The sequence below is a fragment of the Arvicanthis niloticus genome, chromosome 1 (assembly GCF_011762505.2).
Source record: "Arvicanthis niloticus isolate mArvNil1 chromosome 1, mArvNil1.pat.X, whole genome shotgun sequence".
NCBI classification, from domain to species: domain Eukaryota; kingdom Metazoa; phylum Chordata; class Mammalia; order Rodentia; family Muridae; genus Arvicanthis; species Arvicanthis niloticus.
In genome coordinates, this window is record NC_047658.1 from 147,248,926 (window position 1) to 147,274,507 (window position 25,582).

The following is a 25,582-nucleotide window of genomic DNA, read 5'->3' on the forward strand; positions in this document are numbered from 1 at the left end:
TATGTGTATCAGTATTTTGTCTGCAGATTATATCTGTGTACCACATGCACGCAGTGCCCAAGGTCAGAAAAGGGCATCAGATCCTCTGAAACTGATGTGGTGTTGGAGGTGGTTTTTAGCCACTATGTGGATACTACAAATATAACCAAGGTCCCTTAGAAGAACAGCCAGTGGTAATAACCACTGAACCACCTCTCCAGCCACAGACCTTTTTAAGTAGAAATGGCTGTGCCTGGTGGTGTATGCCTTTAATCCCAGCACTGGGGAAGTAGAAGCAGGTGGATCTCTTTGAGTTTGAGGCCAGTCTGGTCTACTTAGTGAATTCTAGTACAGCCAGAGCTATGTAGAGAGACCTTGCTTTAAAAAACAGTAGAAATTATATAAATACAGTACTCATGTATGAATATCCCAAAAAGTTTAAATTTAAAAATAAAACCCACAAGCTTAACCACATTATACCTGACTGACATTACAGGTGGCTTCCTGTAAGTAAGGTCCGGAATCCCCAGCACCATGAGAGGCTCAGATAGCTAGCTCTTAGCTCTCTCCAGGCTCACATCCCGTTTGACCTCCTGGTGTTTTTTGTGTCTAGGGAGACTGGTTCTGATTCTGCTACCTTTGCCCCACCTTACCTTCAAGGCTCAGCCCAGGTGTTCTTCCTATTGCAAAACTTGTCTTCTAATCTCCAAGCCCACTTCCTGGGCTACCTCAGCTCTTTGAGGTTTCATTAGAAATTTCAAACCATTCTGTCCAGAATATGCTCCTTGTTTTTGTTTTGTTTTGTTGAAAAGCAGGGCTCAGAGATATTTTAGTGGAATCCAAAGAAGTAATTGTGGCCAACCTGCCTTCCAAACTGCCAGGCCAGCTATAGACGTCAGTTCCTAGAGTTTTCTTTTGATATGTCTACATTTCTCCACTGCTCAGCTGACTAAGCAGTGAAACCTCCTTGGATTATTCTAGACACACGAAACATTCCCTACTTGAACTGTGCATTTACTATCTGCATAGCTCACCATGCAGTAGACGGTGGATGTTATGGTGGACTTGCAAAGCTTTGAATGAACCTGAGAAGGCCATGCTTACCAACATTTAATGTGTATGCAAACCACCTGGGATCACATTGAAATAAAAAATCCCTCAATTTTAAGGCCGGACATGGTGGTGCATCACTTTGATTCCAGCAATCACCAGGCAGAGGCAGGTCATACTCTCTGAATTTGAAGACAGCTTGTTCTGTGTAGTGAGTCCCAGGATAAATAGGGCCTGTCTCAAAATTAAAAAAAAAAAAAGAAAAAGAAAAAAGAAAAAAAGAAAGAAAGAAAGGAAATTCAGTATATCTAGAGTGAGACCCAAGTTTCTACATTTCAAAAGATGTCAAAAGGTTATCCAGAGACCACACTGCTCCTTTCAGAGATGCTGACCTCTTTATGATCCCATAAAGGATCTCTTCCTGGCTCTTGAATAAACACTGTCTACCAACTGACAGCTTTCCCATAGTGGACTAACCCAGTGACACTTCAAAAGCATGTTCCTCTTCCATAGCAATCCAAGGGTTGATTGGTTTTCTACAGTGAGCTCAGGGGGAGATCTTGCCTCAAAGGAATAAGACAGAGTGAAAGAGAAGGCCACACTTGGAGAGAGTCAGAATTGATGCTCAGTGGTTAAGAACACTGATGGCCCTTCCAGAGGACCTGGTTTAATTTTTAGCTCTCACATGGAAGCTCACAACTGTTCATAACTCAGTTCCAGGGGATCCAATGCCCTTTCCTGGCCTCTGCAAGCACCAAGCAAAGACTTAGTGAACAGACATACATGCAAGCAAAACACTATAAACAAAAATAAATTTAATTTTTTAAGAATTAAAAAGAAAAGACCAAAGTGACACTGGAAATTTAAAATGTTTTAAGAGGTAGGAGAAGAGTATCATTTATTAGAGGAAACACAGAAGCAAACAGAGAAGGTAGAACAAGACTTAGAAGTGGTCTTCTGAGCCAAGATCACATCAGAGGCCCAAGAAACACTGGCACTGGTAACCAGAAAGCACTTGGTGGTTGAGCTCACAAGATGGCTCAGCTGCTAAGGGTGGTTGCCACTAACCATTACCACCTTAGTTCAATGTTCCCTGGGACCCACATGGTGGAAAGAGAGAACCAGTCCCCATTAGTTGTTCTCTGACTTCCACGTGCACACCATAGCACGTGCACACCCACACAATAAATAAGCACATAAATACATAGATATAATTAGAAGGAAGTCCTTGGTGACATGATGGATGATGGGGGCCAGACACTGTGGGTGGGACAGTAACAGGTTAGGAAAGCAAAAAGATGACTTAAAAAAAAAAAAAACAAGTTTGGATATAAAAAAAGAAATCTGAAAGTTATTTTGTTGCTGTTGTTGTTGGGGGTGGAGGAAGAGGGGGACAGACCTGGTGCTGTGAGAAGGGGCAGGGATCAATGGTAATTGAGATTTCGGTAACAATACAAGGTCCCAGAAGGGACAGGATGGATGGGACCCAGGACAGCAGCTGTGGGTGGGGGCAGCATATACATTCTCTTAGAGCAGGAGAGACAGCTGTTTGTCACAGTGGCCTGGTGGTCAGCATCCATGTCTGAATCTCTATGACTTTTCAAAACAAAGCCAGCTGCTGAACATACAAGGCTGGCTGTGGGGTAGGCTTGGGAAGTGATGGGATTAAAGCACCAGCTATGGGCGGGAACGGAAACGGTAGCAAGCTGCACCAGGGACCACGCCGCGCGCTCCTGGTAACAATTGCTTGTGGTGTGTGTGTGTGTGTGTGTGTGTGTGTGTGTGTGTGTGTGTGTGTTTAACTTAGATGATTTAGTGACTTTTTCATGGGCCTGGAAAGATAGCCCAGCAGTTAAGGGCACCTGCTGCTCTTACAGAAGACTGGGATTAGTTCCCAGTCAGTTCACTGCCTCTAACTCCAGCTCCAGGGCACCTGACACGTGTACAACTTAGTCAACTTAGTTGCCTTTTCAGTAAGAGGAAAAAAGCAGCTGGCTGGACTGAAGGAGAAAAAGGAGCATGGTGGACAGAAGAGGGGGAAACAAGAAACAAGGGAGGGGGCCTTTGGATTGGCTAAGGGCTTCACTCCCAGTAACAGAGCCAAGTACTGTGGACATAAGGAAGAAATTCAGTCCAGTGGATGTTGATGGTTTCGAACAGTGGTCAGGGCCATGAGTTTGATGAAGTCGGAGATTAAAATAAGGGAAAGAGGTGTCAGGGGCATCTCTGTCTATACACTAAAGGCCTGGAATCAGCCATAGGCCTGAAGACAGCGGTAGGCATAACATGCATGCCTGCTAGCACAAAGTCTTGGTCTCTGTGTAAAAACCTTGAAACAGCTGGCTAGAAGCTATTGTAAACAAGCAGCTTTGGAGGACAGTTGCCAGGCTCTAGCCATAGACCTTGTAGATAAGTAACCTCAATGGATTATTATTATTATTATTATCCCTAACTTTGATAGGGACAAGTGAATCATAGGTGGAGTTGGAGTGACCTGTCCCCTGAAGCTTCAGCCAGCTGATACTCTGTTCTGGAAGATATCTGTGTTTCCCCTAAAAGCACTTACGCTCCTGCGTCATCCCCTTCCCCCACAGCCTGCCTTTTTGTGTATATAACCCCTGTGTGAAAAAGTAAAGTTTGCGATTTGATCAGCCTATAGACAGAATGTCATTTTTTGCGTCTTTGCCTATATCCCCCCCCCCCGCCCCCGCTCTTTTTCAGGTGACCTCCCTGGACCCCTGTTTAATGTCCTGCTGGACAGGACAAAGAGGGGCTAGCAGTTAAGAGCACTGGCTGCTCTTGTGACAGGACCCAGGTTTGACTCCTAGCACCCACAGGGTGGCTCACAATATCGTGGGATCCAACACCCTCTTCTAACCCCTGTGGACACTGTGCACACATGTTTCACCTATGTTTATGCAGACAAACACATCCATACACATTTTAAAAGAAAACTTGTTCTTGCAGAGATCCAGTGTCAGTTTCCAGGACACACACGGTCACTCACTGCCATCCATGACTCCCGTTCTAAGGGATCCAAGACTCTCTTCTGACCCCTGAGTGTACCGCGCACACATGTGATACACAGAAAGGTATATGCAGGAAAAAATGTTACAAAATTAAATAAAATTTTAAAAGCCAAAGAACAAAGAAACAGAGATGAGAAGAGGATATTAAAGTTTTAGCTACAGCAATTAGGGGAACTCAGGGTTCAGGATGAGCACATATAGTGACAATTTTAATCCCCCCAACCCCATGATCCTGTGGCTAAGGGGGAAAAAGGCAGTGGTGGTGGTGGTGGGGAAGGGGCTCAGTTTGGCGCTAAATTCCTTAATGAATAAAGAGTGACCAGGAGACCAGTAAGTGGCAATGTTGAGCAGAGGAGAGGTGTTTGCCTGTGATGACAGTGTTCAGGTGCTCATCTTGTTGCTGTGATAAAATGTCCCAACAAAAGCAACTTGAAGGAGAAAGGCTTTACTGTGGCTCACAGTTAAAGGCGCAGTCAGTCCTTCCTGGCAGGAAGTCTCGGCAGTAGGTAGGAGCTTGAGTGTTGGTCACATTGTGACCACAGTCAGGAAGCAGAGAGAGAGAGATGAGTGCCCAGTACTGTGTTCATCTCTCCTCTCCTTTTTGTTGGCCCAGTACTGCCCCCCCCCCCGAATAGGAATGCCAGGGAGGTGTGAGGTAGACACACCTTCTAAACCTGAAGTGATGGAGGACTAGCTTTTTCACCAGACAGTCTAAAGCACGATTTGCTTGAACTCAGCAGATAACTTGTGAAATGGCATTTCTTCTTATCTAACATCACTGTTGTTGTTCTAACCGGGAGTAGGAAGAGGTCCCCTTGTGTAGCTAACCCAGGCTGACCTAGAACTCAGGATCCTCCTGCTTCAGCCTCCTTAGTGAAAGACTGCAGGAGTAGGCCACGATTCCTGACCTTTGCAGCAGCTGCTTTAGACTTAAGAGGCTCAGGCAGTTTGACACCCCGAGTAAAAGGTGACCAAGATAGAGAAGACTTTAAAAAGGAAATTGATGCTGAGACTCAGTATTGGAGAGCTCAGGAGGGCAGCTTTGCTTATGGGGAACTGGAAAGGCTTTCTCTGTGCACAGAAGACGCTGTAGCCCACTTACTGATAACAACTGCTGCCTTGGATGGTTGACTGCCTACCTGTGCAAATTTTTCTAAATCCTTGTCAAGAAATTCAAAATTTTATATGAATCTGATCTTTAGCTTGAGTAGTTTAAAAAATATATATATATAGCCTGAATCAAAAACAGTTCTGCATGTGAGAGTGCACCACTATTGTGAAATATCTACTGAACCTTAATACTTACCCCACTTCCTCCCCTCCGATGGAAAATGCTCTTTAAGCTTGAAAATATTTAGGGTTCATCAACGTCTGTTCTATAAACTCCCTGGTAGGAGATCTGGAATCTTAAATTACCTTGACTTAAGTATTTAGGCCTATATATTTAATGCTTAGGTATAATAAAGGTCACAGAAATACATTGTAACACACACACACACACACACACACACACACTCACGCACGCACCATCTGTACTTTTAAAAAATGCATAGCACTGGCTTATAATCCTGGAAGTTAAGTGTTCTTAAAGTTCATCATATTCTGTAATACTCACAACATGCAGACATTTTCCATTTAATCCCTGGCATCAGTATGTAAGGGAAACATTCTCGACTCTGCTTTACGACTCTGCTGTTGGACTGTAGATATTGCCTGGCCCTTAAAGGCTAGGCTCACAACCAAAAGGACAAGAATCTACTGTCATCGCTCTTAAACTGCTATACCAGATGAGCCCTAGACAACAAGGATTTTATTTGAAATGAGAATTTGTCCAAATAATTTTGAGGCTTAGACACAGTTAACAGTGAGTAGATTTTTTTTTCATTTTTTTTTTTTTTTCCCAGATAATGAGGCAAGTGGAACTTCTGAGTTGTTTCCTTGTACTCCAGGGTCTCTACCTAGCCAGGACAGTTACCTTTGCAGCTGCTTTATTTCCGTGCCTCCCTTTTCTCAAATGTAAGGCCGGTTAAGTTTTAAAGACCTTCTAAGTGTCTTCAGAATCCCAAGCCAACCATTCAATGGGGTGGACACAGAAAGCGGCTCATAAAAATATCATATTGGAATGAAGAGACACATACCACTGTGCCGAGCCTCACTAGCAAACTCCCAACGTTATAAGCTTTATTTAGGTCATTATTTTAATGAGGAACAAAGAGGTGTGCGTGGTGGGGACATACTGCTGTTTGATTTGTTTATTCGTTTATTGCCTGTGAGTGGTACATTCATGGTATAGGTGCACTCGCAGAGGCCACAGTTTGACACTGGTTGTCTTCTTCCATCACACTACACTTTATTTACTGAGACCTTGCTCTCTTCTGGAACCCAAAGTTTGCCCTGGGGGATTTCCGCCTCTCCACACTTGCCTGGCTTTACATGGATTCCGGGAATCCTAACTTCACTGACATCATACTAAATGTTCTATGTGCTGAGCCATCTCCCCAGCCCAAAACTTCTTTTTCTTAGATTTATTTTATTTGTAATTATGTATTTGTAATTATGTCTGTATGGGAGTGGGAGGATATGTGTATGTGTGAATGCAGGTGCTACCCAGGCCAGAAGAGGGCATTAGACACCTTGAAGCCGGAGTTACAGGTGGTTGTGGGCCACCTAATTGGGTGCTGGGAACTCGGGCTTTTCCAAGAGCAGTACGTGCTCTTAACCCACTATCTCTCCAGCACCCTGTCCAAGACTTAAAAGATATTAAATTTGTGACATGAATTGCAAGCTCCGAAAATAAAAAAAATAAATAAATAAAATAAATAAATCGCTTGTATTGAGGGCTGTGGCATGGGTCCAGATACCGGGACCGGGGTCAGCTCAGGCGCACGAGGAAATCTCGTGCACTGAGGCTGGATCAAAACCCGGTGGCTGGAGAGCAGAGGGGCAGAACGCTCGCATCGCGCATGCTCCTGGCCTGCGGGTGGGCGTTGGTAGGTTCTCAGGATCTATCTTCACTTCCCAGGCACGTTGAAAAGCAGTATCCATCAGGTGAATGTCCTGTCCCGCAAGGTCCCCATGACAGTACCAGAGTACACTAGGGATGGAGCCCTCCTCTGTGCGTAATCCTAGGGCTGGGATAAGAAGGCAACCAGGTGAAGCTTCAGGAGGACAGAACTGTGCCACCTGCCAGCCATCCCGTTAGGAACAGGGCTGGAAACATGAACATCTCACAGCTTCGAGGTCAGGGTTTGATGGGACAAATGGATGGATTTACCCAGGACTTACCACTTGGTCTTGAGAGCACGGGGAATTTGGTTTTGATGTTTCCCAGCGATACCCAGTTTACAGTTCAGAAGGTGTCTTTTCAGGCCATGCGCGTATTCCTTGGATCCTCTGTCTCAGCTTTGCCTATAGTAGGATTTTAGACATGCATCACCAGGCTGAGCCTGGGCCAAGATTCCCACTTCTTGATTTGGGCGAGGGGGGGGATTACAGTTAAGTAAAAGATGAGAATTTTTCAAACATGTCAGGTAGTAAAATATCTAAGGGTCATGATGCTTTTTATAGAATCTGGCTGGTGAGATGCTTTTGTTAAGTTCTGCTTTTTCTGTAACCTGCTCCTAAAGGGTAACTGATGCTATGTGTTTAGTGGATTTTTATTTGGATGAAATGCTGCCCGCTGTTTTAATTTTTATTGGAATCTTTTTTTGGCACAGCGTTCTAACTCAAATAAAAGAAATTCTGAAGAACATGATGTAAGAAACACAACTATTTGCAAGCATAACAGAATATCATTTAATAGTGTCAGGGGTTGGTGCTTGCCCATTGGATAGGTCTCAAGTTGGGCCAGTTCTTGATTGGCCATTCCCTCAGTCTCTGCTCCACCCCCTTTGCCAGCATTTCTTATAGATGGGATAAATTTTGGGTTGAAAGTTTTGTGGGTGGATTGGTGTCTCTATGGCTCCACTGGGGTTCCTGCCTGGCTACAGGAGGTGGTCTTGTCAAGTTCCATTATCTCCAAAGTTGTCACAGCTAAGGTCACCCCCATTGATTCTTGGGTGTCTCCCTTATCCCAGGTCTCTGTCTCGTCCTGGAGATGCCCCCACCTTCTCACCCTGGCCAGTTGCAGATTTCCATTGCCTGTACATGGGTTATGTTCTTCTAGCTGGGATGATTTATCTGGCCTCAGTGGGAGAGGAAGCCTCGCAGAAACTTGAAGTGCCAAGATGGGGGGATATCCAGGGGGCCCCCACCTGCTCAGAGGAGAAGGGGAGGGGATTAGGGGAAGGATTGGGGGAGGGAGGCAGTGATCGGGATGTAAAGTGAATAATTAAAAATTTTAATTAAAGTTAAAAAAGAAACACCTAGAAGTGTCAAGCTGTATGACAGAAGATCCACTCAGTTAAAGATGAAGCCAACAACCACAGTGGACTGAAGTCTGTTCTAAGCAGAAAAGAGGGGACATTAGTGCATTTTAAAAGAGGTCCAGAAAGAACCCACAGAGAAGCAGGGCAGTGGTGGCCCACACCATTAGTCCCCAGAACTCTGGAGGCAGAGGCAGGTGTATCTCTCTGAGTTCCAGGACAGCCTGAGTGAGTTCAGTACAGAGTGAGTTCCAGAATGGCCAAGGTTATACTGAGAAACCCTGTCATGAAAAAACAAACAAACAAACAAACGCCCAGGGAGAAACGTATTTCTGGAATTACTGTTAGCCTTTGAGCCATCTCTCCCTTCCCAGCATACAGGGGTTTCTAAATGGCAGGCAAAGAGTAAAAGCTTTTACTAATGAATTTGCCATCTGTGGCTGTAGATACATCAAGAACTCTGGCTTTAAGTTTTGTGTTTTGACCTTGGACTTGTGGAGCATCTGATACAGAAATTGTTAATCCCCAGTTTCCTTGCCCTTTAGAAGAAGCTTTAATTGCAAAAATTAATGACAATATTCTCAAAGAGAGGGTTGGCCTTCACCCACAAGCCAGCTTTTTAACAGAGAATGTCAGCTGTAGGAGGGGATTTAAACAGAGCAAATATGGTTTCACCCAGCTCTGCAATTTTATCCGGCGTCTTGTTGATACCCATCCATTTATTTATCCTATATCTTTTGTGGACTATAAATAGGCTAAGAACAGCTTTATATTTCCAGAAAAAAAGAGTTCAACATTTTGCCTGTTCTGTTTTATTTAATAAGTCATTGAAGTTTTATTATGCAGAAGATGTTTTCTGTGGTTTATGAACAAAAGTTGCAGAGGCACCAGAAACCAAGTATTTGTTTGAAGTTCATTTTATTGTGTGTTTTTGGTGTTTTGAGACAGGGTCTCTTCATGAAGAACAATTTAGGATCTTCTTGCTTCAGCCTCCTTGATGTTAGAGTTATGGGTGTGAAGCATCATGATGGGCTTAGGGTTCATTTTAGAAGATGTTGAAGATCAAGAAGTATTGATAAATTAGAAACTGACTTTTTGGCATCTTATTCCTGTTGTATTTTATTTCAGCACATCAGCAGTGAGAATCTTAAGTGTCCTTAAGCCAATTATTAAAATGTCCCATCTACTAATTAAGAAAAAAATCTAGCTAACCTGGACTCTTTTGCATTCCAAATCTATTCAGTGTTTCTACATCCTGTCCAGTCCTCTTCCCTGAGTGTCTCAAATATGTCTGCCTCCACGCTGCATCACCAAAAGCCCACCCCAGAATGGGTGGCATCTCTGTAGTATACTGTACAGCTTGCCTAACAAGTTGGAGAGTGCCTGTCTGCAGTCCTTACACTTATATAAGCATGGAAAGGCGGGATCTAGTGCTTCTGGTCAGTTTCCAGAACTTCCTGAAGCTTTCCAGTTGCTTACTTCCAGACTCTTAATGAGCTTCCACGCTTTCACTTTCCTTTAAAACATCCTGTGCTCTAAGGAGCTTCTGTCCAAGACGGAAGGTTTTTTCTCAGAGGAAATTGATACATCAGACAATTACCAAAATTTCTATTAATAACTAAAAGCTGAGAACATATTAGTATTAAATATTGAAGGTAATAATTATTCCTTTTGTATTTTTATGTCAGTATAGTGAGACATCTTAGGTAGAGCCAAATGACTATATTTTTCATCTTGCTTTTGGTATCTTTTTGAATTCTATTCTTTTTGTTTTTGTTTTTTTTTAGTGTGCATGTCTGTTTCACCTACAAGTATGTCTGGTGGATCATGTGCATGCACTGCCCAGAGAGGCCAGAAGGGGGCATTCCTGGGTACTGGAGTTAATGAAGGTTGTGACCTGCCATGTGGGCACTGGGAAATCAAACCTGGGTCCTCTGGAAGAGCAGCCCATGTTCTTGACTGCTGAGCCATCTCTCCAGCCCCTACTATGCTTTTTAATCCTTGTCATAACAGTTTTGTTTTAATAACATGGTTTCTCATTCTTCTTTATTTAGAAGGTGAAAATAAAAGAGTCATCATGAAAAAAATTTCAAAGAAAAGAGAAGAGATTTTTAAAAAGGTAAAGTATTAATGAAATTTTCGGGGGCTTTTAAAAATACAAGTTTTATACATTTTATCAAGATGTATGATTTTCCTGAAAACTGTTCATTTTCCTTTCGTTACTTTTATGCTTTCTGTTATACATTCTGAGTTTTAAAAGCAGTTTGTAAACAACACGGATATGGTAGCATTGAAGAGTAACAGGCTTACCGAGGTCATTAGAAGCATCCCCCACTTCCTCCCAGGCGATGGGAAGATGAGTTCATCTGCTGGAGGCCGTTTCTTCACATGGACAACACAGCAATATACACTGTGTGCAACATGCCTTTGGCTTTTGATTGTTTTTTTTTTTTAAACAGTTTTTTTTTCCATCATCCTGGCTGTTCTGGAACTCAGTATGTGGACCAGCCAGACTGGCCTTGAATTCATAGAGATCCACCTGCCCATGCCCCTGCCTCCTGAGTGTGGGATTAGAGGTGTGCACCACCAGTGCCTGGCTGCAAATGCCTTCGATGTGTTGACTTGAATTAGGTCTATTCCAGGAATAGTACAGCTGGATCGTATTATCATTGTATCTTCAGGTTTTCTCGAAGAGTCTTCTCACAGCTCTCCCTAGTGGCTGCCCCAGTTGTCACTCCCCTCCAGTGCATAAGGGTTCTTTGTTCCCCACATACCCAAAGCCTGATTTTGTTCTTGTTCATTCTCTCATGATGGCCATTCTGATCAGAATGAGATAGAATCTCACACCACTTTTAATTTACATTTCCCTGGTGGCTGGAAGTTTCAAGCGCTTTCCCAGATATTGGTCGGCAAGTCACATTTCTTGTTTTGAAAGCTGTTGAGAGCACTAAGCCTCTCTTGGCTGGCTGACTGGGGACCACTGTGCAACTTTGCAGTTCTTTACGGACTCTAGGCTGTCTTTCCTTGGCCAGTTATTTGCTTTGCAGCCTTTTGATGCCTCAAAATCCCATTAGTCAATTCTTGTGATCATTTTCTCTTCTGTTGGTGCCCTTTTCAGAAAGTCTTTGCCTATGCTTTTATCTTGAAATGTTTGTTCATGTTTTCTAGAAAAGTCCAACAGTTTGTCTAGCAGTTTAAAAGTAACACTAAGGTCTTTGATCTATTTGAAGTTGATTTTTGAACAAGAGAAAAGATGTGGATCATTCCGTATATAAACACACAGCTTTTCACAGCATCATTTGTTAAAAAGTTGTCTTTTTTTTTTTTTTTTTTTTTGCAATGTATTTTTGACACCTCTTTCAAAAACTGGGCAACTCCCATGGCATGGGTTTATAGCTGGGTCCTGAGTCCACATTGGGAGACTGGGGGAACTTGGTTCTGATGTCAGCCAAGGGTAGTGGCAGCTGCGACAGCAGCAGGGCAGAGGCACTCACCTCAAGAAGAGAAGCTAAAGCTGTGACTTTGGCTCACCTTATATAAGGTCCAGGCTACTGCTGGAGATGCATGTCACTCCAATTTGAGAAGGGGTCTTGCCCTCAGTTAATCTTTCTGGGATACACCCTCCATGACCCATCCAATGGGTATGTCTGTTTCTAAGTACATCTCAGACTCGTTCAAGTTGAAAACCAAGATTAAACACTGAAAAGGCTTAGCAGTCTTGTTTATTTTTTTCCCCAGAGAATCAACTCCTTATGTGATTAATTCTATGTGTTGTTCTTTGAGTCTTCATCTTATTAATTTCTGTTGTCCTGATCTGCTTCTGCTAACAATCTTTACATCTGGCTGGTTCTTGTTTTCCTAAGATCTTGAAGTAAATCAACATGTTATTTATTTGGGAATTCTCTGATTTAAGGCCTTTATACCTGTAGATCTTAGCCATATCCCAGGGGTTGGATAAACTGCTTTCATTTTAACTGGACTCTAGGAACTTTTACATTTCCTCCCGAGTTCCTCGAGGATGCACTGTTTCTTTGAGAGTACAGTTCCATCTCCCGGTGTTAGCAATTTCTAGGGTTTCAGCTGCTGTCAACTGCAGGTTTCTTCTATGATTGGATGCAAGGCATTATTTTGATCCTTTTGTATTGACCAAGCCTTTAATGAGCTAAGAACAACTGAACAACAGAAGATAGCAACAAACAATGAAATGAAGTAGGCTGTGTTCTCAACAGAACTTCCTTCAAGTTGGCATGTGCATTGCACTGTCTTCCCCACTGCTCTCTGTTAGTGCTAGCTCTGTGGGAGGGAGGAGGGCTGCCAGTCTCCTTAATTCAAACAAGTTAGGTCAGAATGCCCTCCCAGTTGAGCAATGTTTGATAAAATTGTTGGACATTTTATCTCCTCACCAGTCTCTTGCCAAGATCTTCCATCACCTCAGGGGTCACTACACTGGCGTCTTCAGTTGTCTTGAGGAGGTTTGTGATTAGTGAGACCAGGCCATATCCACTCATAGTGACTTATTTGGGAGTTTTAACTGTGATACAAGAGTCAGCGGCAGACTTTGAAATTCTTCAGTAAAGTCTGTTGACTAGATTCTTTTTATATTAATCTTCTAAAAATCAGGATCATATTGATACCTCGCTTTGATTTTCAACAAAAATCCATTCTTAAAAATTTTTTAATACATGTATGTATGTTTGTATGTATGTGTGTATGTATGTATGTGTGTGTGTGTTCACACATACATATGCATGACATAGCATACCTATGGAGGTTGGAGGACAACTTGTAGGAATTGGGTCTTTTGCTCTACCATGTGTGCCCCGGAGATAGAACTCAGAGGTAGCCAGTATTGGTGACATGCATCTTCACCCACTGAGCTATCTCACCAGCCCCTGAATCCACATTTTTAATGCAATCATGAAGCTAATATGTCTCTTTTTACTTTTTTCATTCCAGCTTCAGGCTATTTTGGTCAGCACAATTTTTTTCAAGAGTCTTTGCTATTCTATATCTTAAATTTAAAGTTTAAAACAAACTCAGACTCCAAACCACTAGAGAGTAAGAATAGTTACTTTATAAGGCTGAGCTTTGAAAGACTGCAAATGTTCACCCTCCCACTCTGGAAAATAATAATGTCACATAATGGAAAATAATAACAATGGAAAGTTCTTTTGATGTTTGAGAGGAAAGTCCGAGCTAGACACTCATATTTGGGAGGTCATGCATGCACACACTTACCAAACCCTTGAGTATACTTTCCTTTTTGTGCCAGGGAACAGGGTGGCCATTGAAGAAGATATAGGGGAGGGGACAGTTAAGAACTGAAGTCAATGTGTAGACAGTTTTTAGGAAGAAAGATGTCTGCATTGTCAGGTACTGCAGAAAAATTCCTCAAGCAATGACATCTGTGGGGTGTTGGATTTTTAAAGTACTTTTATACATGTTTAATTTTACCAGACTTTTTTAGAAGATACAGGAGGCACATAGTACACTCGCACAAAGAACTAAGTCTCAGTCAGATTTTGTCATTTAAAGATTTTTTTTTGAGATTTCAGGTGGCAATGACTTAATTTTAACATTAATCATATATAAAGAATTCATATAAGTTAGTAAATAATTCAAGTTTGAGTAGACAGACAAAAGAATATGAATGGGTATTTTATAGGAGACGATTTTGAGACTGATTGACATAAGACAAGCCGTTCTGTAACTGCCAGATGTCACCTAACCTTCCCTGCTCTTCCCCCACAGATGTCAGAAGCAGCAATCAGCAGCACAGAAGAAATAACGGACAGGCGTCTGTCAAAAGGTTCTGTAGCATGCCACAGCTCTGATATCCTTGGGTTTTAGTTTTTAAGGATGTAATGACTACTTCCATCCCAGCACTCAGTATTCTAGATCTTAAACATAAACTAGGTTTCCTATAGGATATAAGATGGGCCCAAGGAAAATACATAGAAATCAAACTCACGATGTTCATTTTCTCCAAGAAATTGAACTCCTGATGTTTCACTTTCTCCATCATTATCTGTACACACGGAGGATTTGCTGGTGTCTGAGACTGGCTTAGACCCTTAGGTATGTGTAGATGCAGAACTTGCTTCAGAAGACCTCCTGTGACTTAACTCTAGTCTTACTCCTTATTCCAACCAGAGCAACTTACAAGTTCTCAACAGGAGCAGGAGGAAAAGGCCAACTCAAGAGAACACAACCAATTCATCTTCCTTCTTAAAAATTGTACTCAGAACTGTACAACTGCTGTCTTTCCCCATCCATCCTATGAGTAGCAGAAAGTAACAAACAGCTTAGAGTGTACACACTGCCTTCCCGATTCCATTCTTCCATTTTAACAGCAGCAGCAGCAACAACAACAACACAACGTGGCTTTTATGTTCCTCCATGTCCCAAGGTACCCTAGATGGAATACAAATGTTGTCAAGGAATTTCTTTCTAACAAGAAAACAGCATCAGAGGTTGTTTGAGCTGTTTTATGCTTTGCTTGGCTACAAGAAAGACTCTGGCTGATACCTGATGCAGCAGCAAGGGAAGGTGACAAAGGATAGAGAAGCGGTTGCAAGAGAGACACAGTTTACCATAGATAAAGCTGTTCCCGATGAGAAGGGGGAAGAGGTGCAAGCTTTTGCGTGCTCCTGAGACTGTGGTCTTTTCTCTCTGCTCATCATGGGAGCTAGGCATAGTTGTAGCTAAGATACACGATAGAGTCCTTTCACTGACACTGCTGATTAATTATAGTAAAATGATGTGAACTCTGTGTAATGCTGATGTCTTGCTTTAAATGCAGAAGAAAATCAAAACATAACAGAGACACTGAGAGGCAAAGTAAGAGAAAAACTGAAAAATGCTAAGGTAATGCTTTTAATGGATTTCTCCTGTTTTCAGAATGAGTGTTTTAAGTGGAACGTGGATCACAAAAACTTTTTTCCAGTGTTAAAAGCTGAGGTTGCTTCAATTTTAAAGCTTGCTTTGATTTTTTTTCTTTTCTTCTATTTCCTTTTTCTTTTATGTCTTAATACCCTATTGTAAGTAGAGTTTCAGTTGCTGCGATAGAATGCCATGACAAAAAAGCAAGTTAGGAAGCAAGGGCTTTATTTGGCTTACACTTCTGTATCACTGCTCATCAGTAAAAGAAGTCAGGACAGGAACTCAAGCACAGCAGGAACCTGGAGGCAGGAGCTGACACAGAGGCCATGGAGGAGTGCAGCTCACTGGCTTGCTTTCATGGCTTGCTCAGTCTTCTTTCCTACAGCACCCAGAATCACCCACCCAGGGGGTGTCATCACTTACAATGGGCTGGGCCCTCTCCCATCAATTACTAATTAAGAAAATTCCCTACAGGTTTGTCTACAGCCAGATCTTATGAAAACAATCTCTCAACTGAAGCTTCCTACTCTCCAATGACTCTAGCTTGGGTCAAGTTAACATAAGACTAGCCACCATGCCACCCCTTCTTCCCTCACCATGATATTAAACCCAACCCGAGAAAAGTCAGTCAATCTGGTTATAGTAATATTATATATGACATCTCAGGTACAGATAAATGTGTGTGTGTATGCGTGTGTGTGTGAACACACCATTAAAAACATTGAGGAAACTTTTATTTTCATTCATTTTGAAGAGAAGACATACATGCTCACATATGCTGATTTTCTGTAAAATTTTGTGTTTCAGATCAGTCAAGGTGAAAAGTCCTCACCTGAGATGCTCACTGATACAAAGACTACAAAGATACAAAGATGGTCTAAGGTGAGTAACTTTCTTTAAAATACTTTTTAAAAACATCTTTTTTTAAAAAAAATGTTATTTTTTATGTATGTGAGTACACTGTAGCTGTCTTCAGACACACCAGAAGAGGGCATCAGATACCATTACAGATGGTTGTGAGCCAACATGTAGTTGCTGGGAATTGAACTTGGGACCTCTGGAAGAGCAGTCGGTGCTCTTAACCATTGAGCCATCTCTCCAGCCCTTTAAAGACATCTTTATGGATGTATAGTTTACACAACAAATTTCAACCCCCTTTTAGCTTACAACTCAGTGGCTTTTGGTTAAGCTGTGGAACTGTGTGGTTGACACCACAATCCAGTTTTAGGCCATCTGCGTCCTCCCATAGAAGAAGTCTCACACCCAGTTCAATCTATCTTCACTTGGCATTACTTATCCTGATAAATTCTAATAAGATAAACTTAAGCACATTAAACGTTTACAGAGTCCTTGTGAGCAGACAGAACTCATGAATTGGGCATCTCCAGATGGCAGGTGCTGAGGGGTCCACCAGGGATCCATGAAGGGAAATCAGTCATGCCTGAACAAGTAGGGCAGAGAAAATAGCTGAGTCAGCAAAGCCGGGCAGTAACTGTAAAGTCCCGTGTCGGGAGTTAGCTGGCAGTTTGGGATTGAAAACGACTGTTTGTGTTCCTGACACAGGCCTCTCACCACACTGAACCGGGTTTCAGTTTGCTTACATAGGAGCCGAGGACGCTGAAATCACCTAAGACCCTCCCAGTGAGTTATTCTAGCAGCGTTAGCGATGTTCCCAGACTTACAGACTTGGTGCTACAGTCCGCGTGCAATTGTGTGTTTGAAAGGACTCAGATTTGGGGGTGTAGCTGTGTTAGAGTACAGGCTAGGTTGTGGTAACAAAACCATAAGTAAATTAATGAATTAATTAAAACCAAAAATGTCTGCCTTAAGAGAGAGGTTTTACCCCTCTCCAGTTTATCAGCTCAGTTACTCAGGCTGATGGGTCTCTCACCACCTTCGACAAGCTTCTCACCTGTGGGTCCATGGCACAAAGCTCTGCTCTTCTCCCTTGCTAGACAAAGACAGAGAAGAGAAAGGAAGAAATGAATTGCAGGTTGCCTTTTCTTTTTCTTTTTCTTTTTTATAAGACAGATGTGCAAGTTGTGCATATCATTTCCAGTCAGAGAATATAAAAGAAATAGCTTCATGTCCAATTAGCAGTGGGCTCTATGATAAGAGAGGGGTAGACACTGCTGGGAGCTGGTCATTTTGCGATAGTATGTGGGATCGTTAGTTTTGCAGATATTAAAACACGGGGATCCTTCACACATGTGGTACACACAGACTCACTTAGGCACACGCACACACAGAAATACAGAAATAAATTAACTACATAAGATAAGAACTCCATACTAAATCTAAGCTTGTGTATTCAGGAAGCAGCGGACAAGCACAGACAGTGGGCAGTTTGTATGTGCAAATGGCAGCTAGACTGTAGACAGAAACAAAATATAAGGTAGATCTTCACATTTTATATGTTTTGAAATTGTTGAATTCCTAGTGTGACTTTTGCTTTTTCATGGAATTGAGTCCCTTCTAAATTTCTCTTAGGGCAGTTATATGCATGAGAAAGAAGTGGTATAGTTTTTTTTTTTTTCTTTTTTGGTTGTTGTTGTTTAAAAGAATTTGAGTCTGCAGCATAGAAGACATAAAAGAGGACTTATTTATGGACGAGTCTGTAATGAAGATTATGCCACCAAATATTGTGGGGCTAGGATGGCAAAGTGTGTGGATATCTGTGAGCACGAGTCCACAAGAATGCTCGAACATGGAGAACACTGATCAGCCAGCATTTTGATTAAAGTGAGAAATAATACTCTAACTACTCAGGTTAGTGTGAGAGAGCAGAGAAGGAGATTTTGACTTTCTTCTAATATGGTTCTCACTAGAGTTACCAACACACACACACACACACACACACACACACACACACACGTGAAAGGTGAAAGGCAAAAGGTAAGCTATGAATCAAAACCAAGTGTAAATGACTGCTGTGTTGTTTTCTACTTGCTGCTAAGCTGCCATCTGCCACATTATGGAGAAGTGTTCCTTCCCTTGCATACAGACAGTATGTATCCAGTACGGCATTAACTACTGGCCTGCTGCTGTTTAACCCACAGACTGAAGTCTTGCTGGATGAAGGTCTTTCATTTTTCATCCTGAGTGGAGAAGAAGATTCAGCAATGAGCCGGTCTTCGAGGCAGGTTGGATTTGCGTCTCCATTTAATAGCTTTGCTCTCCCCCAAACCAGCTATTTATTAAAGGCATAGGCTGAGAGCTGGACAGGAAAGGGATTTGTGTGCCCGTGTGCCTGTGTGCCCGTGTGTGTGTGTGTGTGTGTGTGTGTGTGTGTGTGTCTGTGTCTGTGTCTGTGTGTGTTGTTTCATTTTGAGACAGGGTCTTTCCCTGTAACTCAGCTTTGGCCTGGAACTCTGGACTCCCCTATTCTGTCTCCTGATGTTAAGACTGCACTGTGCACCCTCATGTCTGGCTTGGAAGATGAAAATTTCATTGCTAAGCCTTCCTCCTCTCTTGGAGTTGAGGGGCCCGTTCGTTATAATACCTAACATTAACAGAGTGCCTCCGGGATACTCAGTGATACATTAGATCATCAAAATGGATGGTGTCCGTCGATGCTCACTCGTGAGGGCTGGAAAGCTAGCTCAGTGGCGAGAGTTCTTGCCATGCACATGTGAGAGACCTGAGTTTGATTCCAGAACTCAGGTAAAAAAAAAAAAAAAGCCAGGTGTGGTGGCGTGCATGTGTAATACTGGTACTCCGGAGAGGCAGGACGCTGGAGATCAGCCTAGCCTGCTTGGCAAATTCCAGGTCAATTAGAGACTGTCTCAGACTGTCTCTCAGAAGAGGATGGAGAGCACCTAAGGCTAACACCCAAGGCTGTGCTTTGTCTTGACTCTCATGAGCGCACATGCACACCCCACACGCACACACATACCCAGATCTGTGAGACAATATTGTTTGTATTCATAGATAAAGAAACTAAGGTGGGAGAGTGGGGCATCCACAGAGCAGAGAGGTGGGGGAAGGGATCCTCCACCTGTGTGAGAACAGGTCTTGTGTCTTGTTGTTGGCCTTGTCTAAAGAAGTGTCTCCTCACGTGGTCCATTACTCCTCACGTCTCTCCAGTTTTCATTCCTGCACAGTCAGCTACAGACCCCTGTGTTTCTCTCATATCTTCCTGTTCCTTCTCAAACAGGCTCACACACCCCTCAGCTGGTTGCTGCTGTGTGCTTGCCCCCCCCAGTCCCTCCCTCCCCCCACCACCACCCCCGTTCCCATTCTCACCCCTTCCTGATTCATCCATCTCTATCTGGGAAAGGAGGAACTTCTGTCCCTGTTCTTCCTACGCAGCAGAGAGCAGGAGCCAGGTGCCGTGCATGGACACTTTTCCTTCTCACAGAGCAAGTATGAAAGAAGCGAAGCAAATTGTGAGGCCCCAGGCCAAGCTGGGCATGCTGGAGTCCAGGTTAGAGGAACACAACTTGGAGTTATCTGGGAAAGCTGTCTTCCTGCCAGAAGGCGATGGGAAGCTACTGTCACTGTCTTACCAAGAAATCTATTTTACAAGAGTCTGAATTCAAGCATGGCTCCTTCCTGCTGAGAGGAAGATGGCCCAGCCTTATCCATGAACCTAGGGTAAAGTCAGAGGATGCTCTCTGAAGGTTCTGGTGATCGATTTGTAGCGAGGGAGGGATGCTCCTTTGAGATAGGACAGCATCTCCTCTTGTTACCTGATGCTCATTTACGACCATCCACATTTCGATCTTCTCAGCTTAGACTCCAGCAGCTGCCAGCACAAGGAATGTTCTGCTGTGAGCTGCTTACTGAAGACCAGGAAAGTGATGATTTGGGATAGCAGCTGGGCTGGACTAAATGAGAAAGAGTTGGGCAGATGATGCATAATTGATTCAAGACTGTACCTTAGCCCAAATTGAAAACAAAGATAACTATCTTTGAGGTCCACAGAGATGCCTGTAGGTCAAAACATCAGGGGCCAAACTGGAGACCCCACTTTCTTGAGCCATCAGGACTGAGAACTGTGGCCTATACCAGTGGTATAGAGGAACATTGCATGGGGACACCAGCTGGGACAAAGGACTCTTCATACTTCATAGCTGGTGGTCAGAATATTTAAGGAGCTCTTCTGTGTTGAGATTCTCCCCAATCTTACCTATGCTTGTTACCATTATACCTTGTTTGAATCCCAAAAAGACACCCAAAAAAGATAGCTGCCTGTAAACTATTTCTGTGATTTCATAAAAGGAGATAGGAAGGCAGGAATGACAGCAGGACTTGACACAAACCCAAGTGATGCCCAACTGTGCTTCAGTTAATGCAGGAAGGACAGAAGGGAGGAGGGGGAAAAGGAAGAAGGTTGAGAGGGAAAACGACAAAAAACTGTGTTTGGAAAAATGTCATCATAAGTTGGGCATGGTGGCTTTAATCCCCAGCGCTCAGGAGGCAGAGGCAAGCATTCAGGGCCAGACTGGCTACAGAGTTTATTCCAGGACAGCCAGAACTGCACAGAGAAACTCTGTCTCTAAATTAAATAGATAGATAGATAGATAGATAGATAGATAGATAGATAGATAGATAGATAAAAGAAAAAGAAAAATGTCATCATGTATAAATAATTCTTGAGCCCTCAACTCTAAAATACTTGCAAATTTTTTTTTGCTAGGCTTGGTCAAAGAGCAGGTAAGCGTCTGTAGTCACAAGAATGCTATGATTGGGTTGTGTCAGCATACACCACTTATGTTGAGTGTGCAGCTAACATCAGCTGATAGGAGACTGAAGCAGGGGAATCTGGGGAATCTTAGAGTTTTATTTTATGTTAGTATGGGCTACAAAGTGAACTCCACGCTGGCTAGAGCAACATGCTGAGCCTCTCTTAAAAGCCAAACAACAATAAAAATGATCCTGCAATTCTATTTTATTACTTACCCTAAGTGTTAGAATTGAGTGGGGTTTTTTTTGATTGCATGATACATTTGGATGATACTTTGTTCAATACACGAAAATTTTAAATTACATAGTCATCTGAAGCAATCTGATATATTCAGTTTTGTGAGCAGATCCATACTCATGAGAGAGAGGCATTTATCAACAATGATATGTTTTCATACCAATACTCAGATTTTAAAACAACTTTTAATTTGAGTGGATGGTCGTCAGCTGATATTTATCCTAAGCCAAGGAAAAAACCAGGTTCAGAACTAAGTGTTTTAGTTAGGAGAGACGACAGAGGTTCTGGTTAATCAACAAAATGTTGGACTGGGTATTAGGACTATCTTGTACCTCACAGGTACAAATTGGCATAATTAAGCTCTAATTGTATTTTGAGAGAAAAGTTTCATTTTAACAGGAAGGGTGATATGTAGGAAGAGCTAAGGTGGGAGGAGTACAGAGAGGAAGAGAAGGAGAAGAGGAGGAGAAGAAGGAGAGGAGAAGCTAGGTGATGAAAGAGAGAAGGTGGGGGGAGACAGGGAGGCAGATGTTCATGTATCACCACCGGTCAAAGATAGTTGATATATCTAGGTTGGGTAGTGGGTTACACCTCTGATTGAGCAATACCAAACTTATACAGCCTATGATTAACATTTTTAAAAAAAATGTATATGTGCAAAAAGAAAAAGGGGGCATGGGATAGGGGTTTTCTAAGGGGGGGGAATGGGGAAAGGGGATAGCATCTGAAGTGTAAATAAAATATCTAATAAAAAATAAGAAAAAATAAAACAACTTTTATAAATAAGCCTATATTTTAGAATTTCACTGTAACCACTTGGTCACAGACTTCTTTATTTCCTCCTTGTTATTTTCTCTTAAATACTTTGTAGAAAATAGTTTCTCTACTTTTTAGGTAGGGCTGCTTTAGGGGTGAAAGAAACCAAATAGGAGGAGGTTTGAAGACCACATGGGTCTTGAGGCCCTAGACCTCCCCTTCCCATATCCGGCCTGTGTCTGAGCCTTTTCACTAGAATGGAAGGGGACCAAGTTATCATTCTGTTTCAGCAACATTCACTGGAGAATTGAACAGTGAGCTATGAAAAATATCACATAACATTAACCTTAAATGAGTTCATCTTTATTCCAAAAAAACTTATTTTATTAAATATATATATACATACACACACACACACACACACATATATATATATATATATATATATATATATATATATATATATATATAGAGAGAGAGAGAGAGAGAGAGAGAGAGAGTTTCAGCTAGCACTTGATCTTGGCTAAGTGAATTGGAAGACCACAGTAAGGCTCGAGAATGTGCCACTTACCTGCATATCAGTCACGGGGGAAAGCATGCAGACCGATTTTTATTTTTGCTATTCAACAGAGAACAGTAAGTGAGAGTTACTTCAAGCACTCTGCATCAGATGGTAGTTTCCAAAATGCTGCTGAGGGCCAAGATGAGGACTTTATGGAAGAAGTAATTTTAACGGATTTATTTGAGGTGAAACCTGCGGAGTATGAAGATGATCAAGAACAGATAAAAAAACAGGAGGCAAACATATTTGTGCCAAGTAGTTCTCCAGGTAACACACGCCCTGAAATACACAAGTCATGGATGCGCCATGTTATAGGGCACCAACTTCTGTGCCTGTCAGAGCGGTAAGGGGTATTGATCTTCTATGTATTTGTTCTTTACCATGGTCTTTAAAGTGATTATCTAAGTTTTTGTCATTAAGTGGCCAGCCAGCAGAAACTGCCAAAAGGCATGCTGCCTCGCATTTTAGAAGACGAAGGATTCTACATTCAGAAAAAGCCAGAGACATATAAAAAGATCTGCAACAAAATGGAAAATCGCCTGCTCAGCCTGCAGGAGGCAAGTATACCAGCTGACGAGTGAGGCCAGTAGCTGACAGCGTACGACGCTTGCTTTTTAGTGAAATACTCAGTTACTGTATTTTGTACCTATCTCTGATAGGGAAAATGTTGGTTTGAAGAAAGTGGAGAAATAATGTCATTACCTTCACCTATTAGACAGTCTTGGAATTTTAGGCTCTGCACGAGCAAGGAATCTTTGAATCCAGCACTAAAGACCATACACAGAAAGGTAAGCAACAGTGTTCTGCTTGTAATAACGCTTGAGTAACAGCTGTTGTAACATCAATTATAACTTATGTTTTTATGGTTCTATTTTACCTTCTAAGGCTACTGAGCTTAGTCATAGAATAGCTAACCTTGGATAAAATGTTAAGTAATCTTTAAGATTATTGAGGTCTATTTAATGATGGGAAATGCTCAAAATAAAATGTAATATGAAAACCATAATACAAAATTTGTATGATTCTCACTTTGTACATAAAAAAGCCAAATGAATGGTATTCAAGGGAATCACCGTTTTAAACTCTTAGCTCTGTGGATTACTCTCTCCCTGTTATTTTTGCCCATTTTATAAATGGAATCATAAAGTATTACTCTATTTGTATGCAGCAATGGTTAGCTTATTTTTTGTATAGAAATCAACTGTATGAAAACCATACTTTATTTATCTATTTTTCTATTAATGGATATCAGGTGTATCCAGTTGTTGGCCATTGTAACAACACTGCTGAGAAATGTCTGCACATGTGTTCTGATTATATATGTATATATATTTTCTGCTGGCTAAATATCACAGAATAAAAATGCTAGCTGTAGATTTGTATGTATTCAGTTTTGGTATATAATGCCAAATAGTCTCTGTGGTAGTTTAAATAAGAGTGGCCCCATGGGCTCATATATTTGAAGGCTTATTCATCAAGAAGTGGCACTATTTGAGAAAGATTAGGAGGTGTGGCCTTGTTGGAGTAGGTGTGGCCTTGTTGGAGGAAGTAGGTCCCTGATGGGTGGGCTTTGAAGTTTCAAAAGCCCAAGCTGGCCAGACCCAATCTCTGCCTCTCTCCTTCACCATCCCCTCTCTTCATCTCTGTCTCATCATCATCATCATCTCTCTCTCTCTGTCTCAGCCTCTCTTTACATCTCTCTCCATGTCTCTATCTCTCTCCTGCATACAGATCAGGATGTAGCTCTCAGCTATTGCTCTAATACCATGCATGCCACCATGCTCCCCATCGTGATGATATGGACTAAACCTCTGAAACTGTAAGCAAGCTCCCACTTCAATGATTTCTTTGTTAGGATTTGGTGATGGTTTCTCTTCACAGCAATAGAACAGTGACTAAGCCAGTGGTTAATAAGAGAAAGGTTAATTCCTTGATTTATGAGTTGAGTGATAGATTTATGATAGATTTTGGTCCTATATACCAAGATGGAGAATTCTTGGGAGTGGAAGTTCTAACTTATTGTCTCCCAAAATAATGCATTTCTGTGTTCCATAGTTTTAATTGTTTCCTACTGTTGATTTAAAATCTGTCTCCTGGGTGTTGTATTTATTTGAACTTGTCTGGCTTCAGAGAACTCACAAAGCGCTTTATTCTTGTGAACTACTTGAAATCTGTAGACTATAGTCACTCCACCTTTTAGATTTTTCTTACAGCATAAACTCACATCCTTTGATTGTTACTAAAACCTTCATCAGCTGAATTACTGTGCTTTAGCTACTGAGGACCACAGTCAGTACTGGGTAAGAAAAGACCAGGGAAAGGCTAATGTCTCCCCATGGAACAAGTAACATCAAGCCCCTATGGATGAGTTCCTAGCTCAGGGAGGCAGAGGTTTAGGAACAATGCTGGTGGCCTCTAGTTATTAGAGAGCACCCAGACTGCCATCCTAGACTTGGGGTGGAACAACATTTATTCCAGCTCAACAGCAGGTGTGACAGCAATGGCACCACAGGCTCTGTCAGAAACTGTCTAGGAAAATCAAAACCATGTAAGTGAAATTTCTGGAAACAGACTACCATTGGGCATGGTCTGTGGTGGGTGAGCTCTAAGAATGCAGGGTCTTTAGAGACTTCATCCCAGGATTGCTTTTCACTGCTGATGTGCCTTTCCTGTCACTATTATATAGCCTAATGATCCCTGGGCGTCAGCCCACCCTATTGGACAGATTTTCTGCAGATCACCAAGATGCACTCATGTAGTAATGTTGTGTAGACAAGCTGATGATTCCATAATTCTTTTTTTTTCTTTTTTTTTTATCTTTTTTTTCTTTTTTTTCTTAGATATTTTATTTACACTTCAGATGTCATCCCCTTTCCCCATTCCCCCCCCCTTAGAAAACCCCTATCCCATGCCCCCTTTTCCTTTTTGCATTTATACATTTTTTTAAAATAATGTTAATCATAAGCGTTATAAGTTTGGAATTGTTCAATCAGAGGTGTAACCCACTGACCGACCTAGATATAACAACTATCTT

At 42.1% G+C, this 25,582-nt stretch overlaps 1 protein-coding gene across 1 annotated transcript in view; it reads left to right on the forward strand.

The window, feature by feature from the left end:
* The first annotated feature begins 6,980 nt into the window (after positions 1 to 6,980).
* Cc2d2b (coiled-coil and C2 domain containing 2B) overlaps positions 6,981 to 25,582 on the forward strand; it is an 80,845-nt gene continuing 62,243 nt past the window's right edge. The window contains exons 1-9 of the mRNA XM_034521319.2: positions 6,981 to 7,106; positions 10,477 to 10,541; positions 14,174 to 14,231; positions 15,225 to 15,289; positions 16,112 to 16,186; positions 18,364 to 18,447; positions 22,617 to 22,815; positions 22,969 to 23,105; positions 23,208 to 23,336. Of these exons, the coding sequence (XP_034377210.2) occupies positions 7,022 to 7,106; positions 10,477 to 10,541; positions 14,174 to 14,231; positions 15,225 to 15,289; positions 16,112 to 16,186; positions 18,364 to 18,447; positions 22,617 to 22,815; positions 22,969 to 23,105; positions 23,208 to 23,336 (897 nt within the window). The 5' untranslated portion in view covers positions 6,981 to 7,021. The remainder of the gene's footprint in view (positions 7,107 to 10,476; positions 10,542 to 14,173; positions 14,232 to 15,224; positions 15,290 to 16,111; positions 16,187 to 18,363; positions 18,448 to 22,616; positions 22,816 to 22,968; positions 23,106 to 23,207; positions 23,337 to 25,582) is intronic.